Source organism: Sinocyclocheilus anshuiensis, unplaced genomic scaffold (genome assembly GCF_001515605.1).
Source record: "Sinocyclocheilus anshuiensis isolate Anshui unplaced genomic scaffold, SAMN03320099.WGS_v1.1 scaffold189, whole genome shotgun sequence".
Lineage (NCBI taxonomy): Eukaryota > Metazoa > Chordata > Actinopteri > Cypriniformes > Cyprinidae > Sinocyclocheilus > Sinocyclocheilus anshuiensis.
This window is the reverse complement of record NW_015540861.1, coordinates 720,537-735,523: the sequence shown is the minus strand read 5'-3', so window position 1 is coordinate 735,523 and position 14,987 is coordinate 720,537. Positions and strand designations below refer to the sequence as shown.

General features: G+C 35.6%; 1 protein-coding gene across 6 annotated transcripts in view; it reads left to right on the top strand.

Annotated features, from left to right (window-relative positions):
• LOC107688003 (interferon regulatory factor 2) overlaps positions 1-13,705 on the top strand; it is a 25,337-nt gene extending 11,632 nt beyond the window's left edge. For 3 of the 6 annotated variants that reach the window (XM_016485542.1, XM_016485541.1, XM_016485539.1), the window contains exons 8-9: positions 8,327-8,370; positions 12,575-13,704. In XM_016485542.1, the coding sequence (XP_016341028.1) occupies positions 8,327-8,370; positions 12,575-12,874 (344 nt within the window). In that variant the 3' untranslated portion in view covers positions 12,875-13,704. Of the gene's footprint in view, positions 1-8,326; positions 8,371-12,574 lie in introns of all 6 variants that reach the window. The other 3 variants (XM_016485540.1, XM_016485538.1, XM_016485537.1) reach the window with 2 other exon arrangements.
• The last annotated feature ends 1,282 nt before the right edge of the window (positions 13,706-14,987 follow it).

Here is a 14,987-nt window from a genome sequence, read left to right as displayed (position 1 = left end):
TTTGTTAGAATTAAATAAACAATAATGAAGGTTTTCTGACAGCACATTGAAGCTTTGAAAATAACTACAAATAAACTATATATCAATCGTTGCTTTTTCCCCCAGAAAGATGCAGTGTTAACCCTAACATTTTATTTTAAGATTTAACATTTGTATATTGTCTAATTCTGAAAATCTTTTAGAGCTTATGATTTGTTTAAAAAATAAAACATATTATACATTAATGAATAAATCAGTATATATACAATTATTCAATTTACAAGTGTCATGTTTGTTATTTTTTTCATTTAAGCTATAGCTTCTGACCTTTATATCAAAACCTACTCATTATTTTATGACATCAATTACTGCTTTATTTAATCAGAAACACAGTCTAAATGTTATTTGTGTAGGCTATTTTACTTTTAATTTTATTAGAAGTAGGCCAACAGCGCCCCCTACAGATTAAAACTCCTTACAGAACGGGCGTTAGGACCTGGGAGAGGCTGCAGCTGCTGCCACTGCACATGCTATTACTGTTTACTCTATCACACCAAACGCATCATGCTGTACGTGCTTTCACAGATTAAATGCAGCGATCCAAACAGTGAATCTAATCATCATTCAGACAAAACGTTGCTTTAAGAATTTTATTCCTCTTATCAGCAAGACATATCGGCATAATTTTTCATATCGGGCCGATGCCGATATTTACACTTGAAGCCATTATCGGCCGATTCCGATATTAGTCCGATAATACCGTGCATCCCTAGTAGTTTGTGATATATGACGTAACCACCACCACAGCTGTTAAATTTATTTGGTCATCTTTATTTCCCACAAATACAAAAGCAACAGGTATTCTTTTTCCTGTTGGATTTTATTCTTCCATTATTTGGTATTGTGGCCATCTCCTCTTCATCTGTTCTTCATTATTTTGCAAGCCTTCTTACTGTTGGCTGAGTAGAAGTCAAATGTTAATTTAATTACTCTAAGAAATGAAGCAGGTTGGATTAGAGAATATTTAATTATGTGAAAAGTGCATTAGACTATGTGGAAAAAGCTGCCGCGCACTGAAATAGACACTGAATGATATTTATTTAATATGTCAAATGTTTGTAAAGTCATGTAGTCTACACTCATGAACCTTTTATGCTTAAAGCTTTACCTTGATTGAATTATGTTTTTATACTTCATGTTTAGCTGCTTTTGTTGTTGTTGTTCTTTTTTTCTTTCTTTTGCCTGTAGGATACCATGAAAGTTTATATTACTTAAATAACTTACCATTCTGCCAATTTTTACCTTTGATATTATAACAGTAATTAAGAATGAAAGTTATGTATTGACTCAGAGGTATGCGGATGTCTTTTTGCCGGGTGCTGTTGCCATGGTGAATCATAATTTCTGAGCTCCATTGATCATGGCTTTTCATAGTCGTGATGCACGCGCTAAACTCAGAGTCAACCTACTCAGAGTCGATAGAACTAACTCAATTCAGCCATTCTGAACCCGAAAACTCAAGAGTTTCCCATCTCAGGGTAAGTCAACTCGGAGTTGGTTGAACCTCCTTATTGAAATGGGCGCCTGGAAAACAAATCAAAAATAATGTTTAAGAAGATTGTTTATTGCAGTGTAGATAAGATCTTTTTTAGTGAACAAAGGTAGTACACTACAAAAATTATTTTTGTTTCAAATATAAAAATATAAAAATTCGAAGCAAAATTGCATAAGACATTCAGTTTTGTTTCCTCAACAATTAAGTGAGCTTAAACAAAATTCCTGCCAGTTGGGTCAGAAAAATAATCTTGTTTTCCGTTTGAAATAAGTTTATTTTTCTTACCCTGTTTCTTGACCTTCATTTTTATGATGTTTTGGAAAACAAGACTTAATATCTTAAGTAATTTTGTTTCTTAAAGTACCTTGATTTAAGAATGTTTAGATGTTTGTACTGGAAAACAACAAAAATACTAAGTAAGAAAATCATTTTTTGCAGTTTATCTGTTGTCCTTATTTGAAAAGAAATTGTTGATTTTAAATCAGATTTAAGATATCACTCCTAAAGCATTTAATTTTCATCTTGAAGCATGCTTTGACGCATTGAGATCTGTGTAAGCCGTGTGTGTTCGTTGTGTTGTACAATGTCCATTAGAGTTAAGCCTCAAGGACACGCTTTCTGCGTCACGTCGGCCGTACCTCTGTACTGTAACTCGGCACTGGCTAGATGGAGTTAATATATAACGGTGAGGTGCGAACACAATTCACTCTCTAACCTGCATTTGCTCGTCTTCATAAAGTTAAAGTGTGCCTTCAATATGTTATAAAGGCCTGACACAGTAATCCACTTATAAGGCTAAATGCTATAATGGACAAGCTTTGCACGGAGTTATTTGACTTTGATAGCAAGATTTGACATTTTGTGAGTGGTATTTGCAAAACTGCAGCTGCAATGCTAAGTAACTCTAGGTGATTGCCATGGTGTTGCTATGGAGTTGCCAAGATGTTCATTGTAGTACTGTATTTAGTGCACTGCAGTGTGGCTTATAAAGTGTTCTAAGTGGTTGTTAACACATTGCTATGTGGTTACTAGACTGTTCTGATTGCTTGCTAGGTAGTTACGTACTGGAGTCCAATATCATATCAAATTGTGTTGCCAATTATTTCTACACTATTTTAGTATTTATTAATTTTTTTTAATATAACATTTATATTTCAAGTTTTCTTTTTAATTTAGTTTTTTGTACTTTTTTTTGTATGTTCATCGTTTTTGATTTTGTATGTAATCTCTGCGGAGCCCAACACATGTAAATTTGTTGAACTTGCGACCATAGTTGCTTTTGGGAAACGCACCCCAGATTAGTACAACATGGCCACGATTTACTAAAACGAGGGAATGGTACAACGTGGCCACAATTTACTAAAACGAGGGAATTAATTAGTACAATGTGGCCACAATTTACTAAACCGAGGGAAATAATTAGTACAACGTGGCTACAATTTACTAAAATGAGGGAATGAATTAGTACAACGTGGCCACAATTTACTAAAACGAGGGAACTAATTGGTACAATGTGGCCACGATTTACTAAAACAAGGGTATGAATTAGTACAACGTGGCTATGATTTACTAAAATGAGGGAACAAATTAGTACAATGTGGCCACGATTTTTTTAAATGAGGGAACAAATTAGTACGTGTCCACAATTTACTTAAACGAAGTACAACAGGCCACAACTTACTAATATCCACATAATGACTTGCGGACAAATATACATTTATCATACTTTGCTATATAGTTCTGTATGGTTTCTGTATAGTTTTAATTAATTTTTATTTCAGGTTTAGTCTTAGTAATTTTAGTACTTCACTTAAACGTTTTATTTTAGTTATTTGCCAAGGAAACATTTAGATATTCCATTAGTATCTAATATTTAATCTTTGTATTTTATTTTATTTGAGATTTATTTCAATTACCAAAAGCAATTTTAATAGTTAACAATAACAACACTGGCCAGGATGTTGTTATGTGGTTTGTAAGACAAAATGACGAGCATGCTGCAAATCTCAATGAAGAAGTAAGTGTATTGCAGGGTAGCAGTGGCAAAGTACATGCTTTTGTTCATCAGAGTCAGAAAGAGCCCTGAACATCCTAAACCTTTTGTCCCATTACAGTTTTAGGTCCTGTTGTAACAGCTATGGTCTGTATGTTAACAAAGTTCAAACAACCTGTTCCCAATCTATAACTGCTGATAACCTTTTGTCACCAATAGGTGCTGAAACACCTCTGTGAAGTTGGTCCCCCACCCAACGTAAAACATCGGCAAAATAGTCTCAATCGTTTGTGCTCCGTTTGTGGCGTAAATTTTTTTAATTTGTGCTGCTTTGGTTTTTTTAGATATTAAAATAATATTTATAGGTCATTCTGAGGTCACTCAGCCCCCCACATACTCCAGATTCACCCCAAATAGTCGTTTGTGCTTTGTGAAATGAGATTGATTAAATTAAAAAAACATCAGACTCTTCTCTCTGATAATATATTATGTAAAACCAAGAATAACAGTTTCATATGTCAAAGAAATATCATGGAATCATCAAAGAAAATACTCCTGGTACACAAATTAACCTGGTTGAAAAGTTTATATTACATACCCTTAAATCATAATACTGCATGTTGTGTCCTGGATGATAATTGTGTCATGGGTGGCTGCTACAGACGAGCGCACAGAGACACAGACACAGTCAGAATAGTCTTTAATCCAAAATCCAAGGGATACATTAGAGAATAATAGAGAACACAACCACAATACTAAGATGACACCGAAACCTGAACACTGGGCTTAAATAACAAGGAGAACTGATGAGGATATTTAACAGAACAGGTAAACGTAATCAGTAACTATAAAAAACTAATGAGCAAACAGAAGTAAGGCTAACGGGAACAAGGAATGAAAACGAAACCAAAACAGGACACGACATGACAAATTGATCATAATTAAATAATTAATTGATGATAATTCTTGGTCTGTGTACCTTCTGGTCATTTCACGTAAAATCTAAAGTTAAGCTATAGATTTTTCATATAGGCCTAATTTTTGTTCTTTTTTTATTTATTTATTTTGTCCTCGAGAAAACAACGCATAAAGCTTCAACAAGTTCATCTACTTTTTATGTTTATTTATTTATTTGGAATAATTCACGCTCAGCAATAAGCCTTGAATTTACCCCAGAAGAAGAAAGCGATGTGACTGGTGGCTTATTCAGCAGAGGATATAATTTCTGACGAATAAATCATTAATTCTTATTTTATTATTATTTATAACATTATTTTTACATAAACTTACTAATAGCATTCTTTTTTTTTTATAAATGTACACATTTTACTTTCCCAAACTAGCCTTTAAATGACCTGGAATAGCAACAGTAAAGGCATTAATATGATCTTGCTTCAGTTCATAAAGTATATCCTATAAATGGGTCTCCAGACATCGACTAATTATTACGGTGAAAAAAAAAAAATATATATATATATAAATATAGAAAAAAATATAGATTTTTTTTTTAATGTGGGTTTGGGTTTTTCCCATGATGAAATAGACTACAAACAATGTTATAAAAAATTCTACTGTTGTTTGTAATAGCCAGTGAGAACATGTTGCATCTTAAGTTTCTCTTAAATAGGCCTTTTGTGAATAAAATTAGTAGGCTAAAATCAGCATCCACCGGGTATCATATTTTCTTGTTTTAAATCACATAAAAACCAAATGACGTTTTATTGGTTATGAATAAAGTCATCTCTGATTTGTAAATAACATGCAGCAGCCATTAGGCCACGACTAAATATATATTTATGTGTGTGTGTGTGCACTTGGATGGGTTAAATGCAGAGCACAAATTCCAAGTATGGGACACTATACTTGGCCACACATCACGTCCTTTCCTTTCCTTATTATTTTGTAAGCGCCCCTGGAGTACATGACAAAGCTGCAGGATTCTCATGAACGAGCCTGAATTGAGTTTGCAGTTGCCGGGAATACCGTGTTATACAGAAGACTGGGGATAGTTGACTAATCAGATGAAAGGAGTTTCAGGGCCGCCCACACATGCGAAACAGGTATTAAAGCATAAACTCATTTTTCCACTTGAACAATATATCTTTATTTTCGCTTTTCTGTTTCTTAAGCACAACTGGGGGGGATGGGGGGGGAACGTTTTTGATTTCTCTTTACATCTTTATAGAAAAATCAAATGACCAGAAAGTACACGGACCCCAATAATCCGTGTATCATTCGATCATTCGTTTTTTTATTTAATATTGAAAGCAGAAAAATGAGAAAATGGCTCCTTTTTCGTTTTTTTTCCCGAAAAACGAGAATTCAGCTTAAATTTTCGTTTTCCGTTCATGGGTGGAAAAATGAATAAACAGCTTGAATATTCGATTTCTACACGTGGGCGGGTATTAAACGCCCCTTTCTGCTGATTGGTCAGCCGAAGATCAACCCGTGCCGTCATCAGTTCTTCTGCAGTATCACGCAGCAGAATAATAGTCCTCCACTGCTGAAGTTGTACGGATTAATAAACCATTTTATCAATTTCATATTTTTCTCATCAAACAGACTAATGAATAGCTCGACACAACTCGGGGCTTTCTTCTGTGCAGAGGGCTTTCTTCTGTGTAGACCAGCGGTTCTTAAAGTGATAGGGGGTCCGAGAAATAATTTGCTATAGCCAAAAGCATTTCCAGACTGTAAAGTCGTCTGTCTGCTTATTGAGTTTATTTAACCCATCGCAATTTATTGGAACTGTGTGAACTAGAGTGACTACTCACCTTAATGTTGTTCTAAAGGCTTATTACTTAATAACACAAAAATGTCCTGCTCCCACTTGCCAATTTAATGGCAGAGAATGGTGACTTTATTTTTTTTATTTTTTATTATGATGCATATCTGTCGTAAAATAATCCCATGCCCAGCTGATGCAAAGAATAGAATTTATATCTAAACAGAAGAAAGCCCTGTCTAGACTCTGCCCCGGTATGAGTTGTGTCCAGCTATTCATAAGTCTGTTTGTTTGATGAAAAAAATATGAAATGTAGTTGCAATAAATGCCTTAAGAATCCATACAACTGCAGCAGTTGAGGACTATTATTCTGCTGCGTGATACTGCAGAAGCCCTGATGATGGCACAGTTTGATCTTCGGCTGACCAATCAGCAGAAAGGGGCGTTTAATTCCCGCCCACGTGTAGAAAACGAATATTTAAGCATTTTATTCATTTTTCCACCCAGGAACAAAAAATGAAAATTTAAGCTGAATTTTCGTTTTTCGGAAAAAAAAAGCAGTTTTCTCATTTTTCTACTTTCAATATTAAATCAAAAAACTAATGATCGAATGATACACGGATTCCCAATCTTTGTGTTTTTCATTTTGTTTGTGTAGAGAAATAATTAAATAAGAATATTGCATTGCACAGAAACGAAAATATGAATATCAGGTCTTTTTTTTATAGTTTTTTTTTTTTTCGTTTTGGTTTTGTAAAGACAATGAAATAAGTTGTTTTTTGTTTTTCCGATTTAATTAGATATAATTGAAAGAATGATACTAACAATTAAGTGAATGCGATTATTTAATGTGATTTGGTTTGCCGTTTGGATTTTACCTTGTTACTTCAACTGTATTGTTAAAAACGACAGTCGCAAAAACAAAAATATTACCGGCGCAAACCAGCATAAACAAAGGGTATTCTGGCAGGTTTCTATAATATAATTTTTTTGTTGTAAGTCTATGAGAATTTTTCGTACATTTTTTTGGCTTCCAAGCAAAAATCTTCAGTCTAATTGCATGAATCATTCATTGGTGGTTGGTAGCAAGTGCTAAAGTGTAATACTGTGGGTTAGAAGTTTATTCAAATCCATAACTGGCAAAGTGAGTAATAGACTAGTTATATCTTAGCAAACACCACTAATTAATTGTTGCAAACTATGGCAGAGGCCCGTTTCCAATAAGAAGCCATACAGCTCGCTGCTAAAAGCATGAACACTATTAGATCCAAGATTACAGCTAGAGCATTTCCGCATTTCCTTCTATAAGTGTTGCTCTTTTATTCAGATCCCTCTGGGAGCTAGTTACAAGTAAGGAATGCAGATGACTTCCTTGAGTAAACGAAAAATACTCAATTATATCCCTTATCTGCGGTTTTGTCTGCATTTTAATGTAGCTACTCTTGTGTCTGCTCATTGACTGCGTGTGGAGTACTGAGATGAACTCTTGGCATTGTTGGAATTGTAGGGCTTGGCTTATGAAAACTTGTTTTAGTGGCGTGAAATTTACCGTACAGTACCACTTGTCAGTGCGTTTGTACACGGACGGGAATGTTGACTCATGTCCTGTTGTTCCGTGTTTTCCAATCAACAATCTGTTTTTTTCTCAGAAGTCCCTGGGGCTGAAAGCGTGTGGTTTTACAGCATGAAATGTCTTGCTCATGTGTGGAGTTATTCATAGTAAACACAAACACAATGCCACACGGCCAAAGCAAACTTATCTTCCTTTTCCTTGTATTTATGATTTATATTGTCTTTTATCTAAGCATCTCTCAGTGCAATTTAAGCTGTTTTTCCTCATCTTAAACATTAGAAATGACTGGCCCTGAGGATATCTTTCAGTCATTAATCGGTGTAATCAGTTAAAACTTCTAAACCTGTAATGGTTAAATATACAAGGCGTACAGGAAGGCCATCGGTTGAACATTTATTTTATCTGATGATCCTTTGCATTTTTTCATCCACCCATACACGATAACCTGTCTGTCAGGACGTCCCTGATGAATCAGTCTGACCACTTTGCTTTCTCTTCCAGCAGAGAGCGATACAGACAGCGCCAGTGAGGAAGACTCCAAAGAGGTATGTGCAAAACTTTCCCTTTGCGAAACTGGACAGGTTTAAACACAGAATAGATTGTTATTGTGTTCACATGTGAAATTATTGCAGACTACAGTTGCTGATAGTGGCCAAAAGAACTAACCACAAAGAAGAGTGCTTTTAATGGGTGTGTCCAAGCAATACCCAGAATCCTTCTGTGTACATGTCTGTTTATTGTAAAGGCTTTAGGGGTGTGAGGAACAGAATTGTGCTCCTCATACAGACACTAAAGGCCAAAATATGCTCTATGATATTATTCAAAGACAATTTTTATTTGATTTCACAACGTCAGAATAGTTCACCCAGAAATGAAAATTTGCTGAATATTTACTCAACCTCATTCAAGATGAGTTTGTTTCTTCAGGGGAACAGATTTGGAGAAACTGGCTCACTAATGGATGCTCTGCAGTGAATGGGTGCCGTCAGAATGAGAGTTTAAACAGCTGATAAAAACATCACAATAATCCACATGACTTCAGTCCATCAATTAACATATTGTGAAGGCAAAAGTTGCGTTTGTAAGATATAAATCCATTATTAAGACGTTTTTAACCTCAAACTGTTGCTTCTGTCTAAAATACGAGTCCTCTCTCGATAATATTACTTTCCCCAGTAAAAAAAGTTGTCTCTTTTGAATCAGGAGAGAAATATGCACAGATCAAGCAAAAAAACAGTTCTAAACAAATATGTCAGTGGATTTTGATGTGGGAGGACAACAGGGGATGGACTTTTTCACTGCAGGAAGCGTTATTATCGATTCTGGATATTTTCAGTAACGATGGGTTAAAGTTAAAAACCTTAATAATGGATTCGTTTCTTACAAACATGCATCTTTTCACTTCACAAGATGTTAACCGATGAACTGGAGTCATGTGGATTATTGTGATGCTTTTATCAGCTGTTTGGATGCTCATTCTGACGGCACCCATTCACTGCAGAGGATCCATTGGTGAGCAACTGATGTAATGCTACATTTCTCCAAATCTGTTCTAATGCAGAAACAAACTCATCTAAATCATGGATGGCTTAATGGCGAGTACATTTTCAGCAAATTTTTAAAAACTATTCCTTTAAAATTATTGTGTGTTGCATTCTCAGCCACAAGAGGCACTATCACATAAATGCTTGCACCTGTGCTGACTTTCAGGTCAACTACGGCAACACTTAGAGGAGAATCTTGCCGACCGAGTTAGTTTTGACATTTTTATAGCAGCTGCCTGAATAACAACATTCAGTTTAGTGGCTCAGACAAGGAAGCTCGATTTAAAGGAAGCTCTCTTGTACTGAGGTTTGTTACTGACATGGCACAAATATGCATGTTAATATACACCACATGCTTGCAGTGCCAAAAATGTGCTTTCGCATGCATGCATAGAGTATGTTTCTGGCCTAATATGGGCCAAGAGCACTGATCCAGAGCCTGTGAAGGGTTTTTTGTGCCTTTTGAATTTTGCAGAGCAAGTTTTCACAGGCTTGTGCAAATGTTTTCACAGGTCCGGCCTGTGATTGTATCTAGTGATGGCACAGCTGTTTTGAGTAAACTAGTCTTGGGGGCCATTGCCTGAGTTTAAAGTTTTGCATTTAGTCTTGTACAAGTGTGCCAGATTTATATAAATCAACTTTAGCTTATTATACAAACTGATTACAAACACACAGAATATGAACAAGCATTTTTACTTTAAAACAGAGGTCTTCAATTCATTATTTAGGCAAAGGATGGGATAGAAAGACTTTGCAAAAAATTGATTGTAAAGGTGCATTTTAAGCCTGACCTATAATAATATGCATAACATACTTTATTAATCAATTTACAAACATTGCAGTGTTTTGCATTCAAATGATTATTAATTATGTACAGTGTAATATACTTTAGAGATTCATTTGAACATGCTTTGCTACTTGCTAGTCAAATAATGGTGTAATTATCATCCTAGAGCACATTCAATACATATGCATGATGAGTCATCAATATTTTGGTAATTTTTTTTTTTTTCTGGAAAAGGAAGACTATACATTTTAAATGGCTTTATCTGCTAAAAGATGAGTTTAAAGCTAGAGATATGGACTAAAAGCTACAAAGCTCATTTTGATTTTAAAATGCCAGGTCTTGTGATTTAATGTTTCATGCTTGAAAGTTTGTGGCTTTTCCTACTTCCCGTTTACAAGCGCACAGTATCTATCCACACATGTAAACTCCAGCATGCATCTGGGTAAATCTTACATGGTAGACACTCTCAACCCCCTGTTTTCGGTTCCTGTACCTCAGAACTCTGATGCAAAACAAGACGAGGAAAAAAAAGAGAAAGAACAAGCAGTGACGTGAGGCTTCTCACTGATTCCGGCAAATGTGCTGCGGCTTGTTAGAAAAATATTGAAATAGAAAGACTAAATCTCTGATTCACCCATAGAATTGCTGTCACCCAGAAGACCGCTGTCAGCTTTGACGGCTGATTAAAATGTCACTTAGGCTTTGAGGGAGGGGAATTTTGCTTCACCTGCAAAAAACTCACTTCATGGCAGGATATTAACACCCTGAAAAGTTTCTCATGATCTTACAAATCTACAGGCTAAAGGCTTTAAATTTAATTGTACCTTTTTAGGCATACTTTTTTTTCTTAGTTTATTATGTATTTAACTGCGGCATCAAATAAATAATAAATTAAATTAAAAAATAAATAAATAAGAAATTAATAAAATCTTAATTTAGTATTTACTGTATATTGTCATATATAAAGTTACCAAAGTTGTCCAACCAAGAGCAATGAGTGTTTTTGATATTGTTTTTAAATTAATGTTTAATGTCAAAATGACTGCATATTTTATTTTATATGAATTTTTTATCTTATTTTATTTCATATAGGCATATTTTATTTTATATATTTATATTTTTTATATATATTGAGCAGATTATTATTTTTTTGGACAAACAATATTTTCTCATAAAAATTTTACCTTTTTTTTTGTCAGTACTTACTTTAAATCTAAGAACTTAATGTTTGACTTTAATGTTAGACTCTTTAAGCTTTACTTGAAGATCTCGCCCTCGCTTTTTGTCTTTTTAGTTTTTGTGATAAATTTGCCCTCACATGGTGTCAGGAAGCCAGCAGATCCTACAGTCTGATGATAGCCAGTCTGTCGCCATAATTCTGTCAGTAAAAACAATAGAAGCTATAAATAATCATTAATTTTAAGTGCTGTTATACAGACTGTTTTATGTGCCAGTTATCAGTCCAAACACAGTTCAGATGTGTGAAGCAAACGTCTTGCAGGCAATGCAGAAGTTTCTAGAGAGAACAATCAAAGGCAAGAAGTTGAGTGTCAGAGAGGAAATGCAACTGATGGTGGTGAACTGTATGCCGTGTGTGGTGGGGCCCCTGGCGATGTGGGCGATAACGCTCTCATGCAATTCGGGATTATCATAATATGAACACAAGGAAGTGTGTGTTTTTACAACATGGCCTCAGGTTGTAATTCATGAAAATATACTGTTAGTTCCTGGGTAGAAAATTGACAGATTGTAAGTGCTAACTATCACCTTTGTGCTCTTGATGAAGACACTTAACCTCAGCAGAGATTACCAAACCTTTTGTCATGTTCATGATTCTCTGATGTTGGTTAATGATTACATGACATGCAGGTAAACGAATAAAATAATTAATCTTTTTTTTTTTTTTTTTATGTTTTTATTTAAAAAAAATGATATATTTTATTTTTAAATTTTTGTTATTTAATTAATAACTGAGAGGGACTGAACTTATACTAAGTGTACACTAAATCACTCTGTTTAGGATAAAAGTATCTGTAATATCTGAGGTTTTCAAACTGGGGTCTGAATGGAGTTTAGAGAAAATCATAAAAAAAAAAGTAAAACAAATAATAAAAAATGACTACGTAAATAAATAAATAAAAACATTTGATTAAAGTAAATAATTAGTTTAAAATAACAAAAAATAATTAAAATAAATATAATTATAAGATTAAAATGAATAAATAAAACATTTGATATTATAATAAATAAGTTAAAATACATTTGAGCCTTTTAAATTTTAGGATGTGAGGATGATTATATTTGGGGGGTCCATGGCATCTAAAAGATTGAAAACCATGACAAATTTGTATTTTATATTAGTATTTGTAATTTCTTCTAGTGTCCTAATCACTGATGTGGCTTTGTTTCGTCCTGCAGCGTATTCAGGCCTTGCTATTTGGTCATGAAGACAAAAAGATGAGGATGCCCCTGCCTGGCATGTCCACTTTCATTTCTCCCGACAAGCCCAACTTCAAGATAACCACTGTCCGAGAGCCTGCACCTTCGGCCTTGCACGCCCCCTTCACCAGTGAGACGAACTGGAGCCTCTTAAACACCCCTTTCCCCTCATCCTCCCACAGCCCCGGACCCTCCGGCCAGCCATCGGCCCACGAAAAACGTGCCAGCGTCATCATGAAAACCTCAGACGTGTCCAAATCCTCCGTCAAGACTTGCTGATGAAACCTGCACACGATGTCCAGCCGGACTCGTCGAGAACACTATCATCGCCTTCGATAAAGGACCTACGAGCTCACAGGACAGGGATGGAGCATCCTACGGGAGGTTAACTCGATGCTCCCAGACAGGAAGTGACACGTGAGCTTAAATTCAGGGAGTTTTTGAGTGCAGTGACGTGTATCCGTAAGCTGCCGTAGTGATCCGCAAGCCATTATGAATGTGTATATAGAGGAATCATTGCCTAATTGCCTTTAGTCACCCGAGCACCTTATGGATGAGCACTGGCTGCCATAATCAGTGACTTTTGCAGCTCGCAATCAAGGATAGACTTTTTACGAGCCTGTTTCTGAAAAAAAAAACGCATGTACATAAATGGCATAATATTAACTTAAGACCTTCATTGTGAGCGAATACATTTTTATACCTTAGAGATCTTTATGCAATGGATAGTACATGCCATTTTACATTATAGGCCTTATGATGTAAGACATCCTGTGTGAATATGTGTTAGTTTGTGGTTTTTATGACAAGACAAAGCACTTGTTTTATGATTTTTTTCAACCTTTTAATGTGTCTCTTTCTACTGTATATGTGAACGTAAAGATGTAAAGTATATGTCCTGCTTGTCTTGTGTCTACAGCTGTGTATTAAAGTCCCAGATAATGTGTGTGCCTATCGGATCTTTATACACTCACAAGGGCTTCTTTAATGATTTCCACAAGATTCTGGTGTATAAAAAATCATGTGATCATAAGAATAAATGATAGACACTGTTTGGGTCAGATGTGAGTTGGTGCGGTGTCGTCTGTAGGCCTACTGTCAAAACTGAACACACTGTATTTTTATATTTGAGCACTTAACGGAGTCATTTTCCGTGGCTGTTTAGTCAAAATCTGCTTTTGTTTAGATAATGAAAAGCAACTTATTTTTTTTCACCTAGCTCTCGTTTCATTTCTATCTCTCATTTGCCTATCTAGTGATTTAATATATTAGTGATACATCTATCCGCCTATAAGAGCGGCGCGGCTATTTGTATATAAGTAACTTTGATAAAGTGTTAAACATTTCCTGTACAACACTTCTGTGTATATACAAAAAACTCTATGTTTGCTATGGACAAACAAGCAGACAGATGGTTCAAGGTTGTAACCAAGAAGTGGCGGTGATGGGGCATCTTGACAGTGAATAATGTTGCGGGTTGTTTCTGCTGGTATGACAACACACTCCCAGCCTAAAGTTTTCCAAAGGCGGAATCCACCAATGGATCCTCACTGAGCATCCCGATTGTGGTGACCAAATAGGATGTAGTGCTGACAAAGTCCTAATACAGCTCGGACACTTGGAGGACCGAGAGGTCAGGCAGCTCGCTGGTGACATCTCTGTAAAGGGTATTAAATCTGTAGTCTGACCTTCGATATTTTACGTTATATTCATCTTCCTTATGAATTATTTGACCTAAATGGATGTCATGCCATGTATTTGTATGGTTAGAAAAATAACTAATGTTCATAATGCTCTCAAATGCCCCTTAAAATTTCAGGCAAATACTGCTTCCTTCTAGCGGCTTTGGAGATAACAGCGCAGGCCAAAAACTCCGGTTTCGCTGTCTACAAGATAACACTGCAACCGGAGTTTTTGAAAATCTTCACCCTGGCAGGCGTTTTCAAAAATGTTCGGTTTCAGTGACCTGGTGCTGCGTTTGCGCGTGGATGAACAGCCAAACCGCGTAGAAAAAGATGCGGTTTTAAAAATAACCGCGTTCGTGTGGACAGGGCCTAAAAGAGAGGTCCTCAAATCTGGCCCACGAGATCCATTTTTCTGCAGAGTATAGCTCTAACCCTAATCAAACACACCTGAACAAGCTAATCAATGTCTTCAGGATCATTAGAAAATCACAGGTAGGTGAGTTTGATCAGGGTTGGAGCTAATCTCTGCAGCGCATTGGCCCTCCAGGGCAAGATCTGAGCAACCCTGAACTAAAACAAAAGTCTTGTATTAATATTATATTTAAATATTTGTTTATATAGGCCTATATATATAAGTAGAAATTTGTTAAATTGACTGTGCATAGAATGGACCGCTCTGTCGCATAATAACACGCACCCTGTCACTG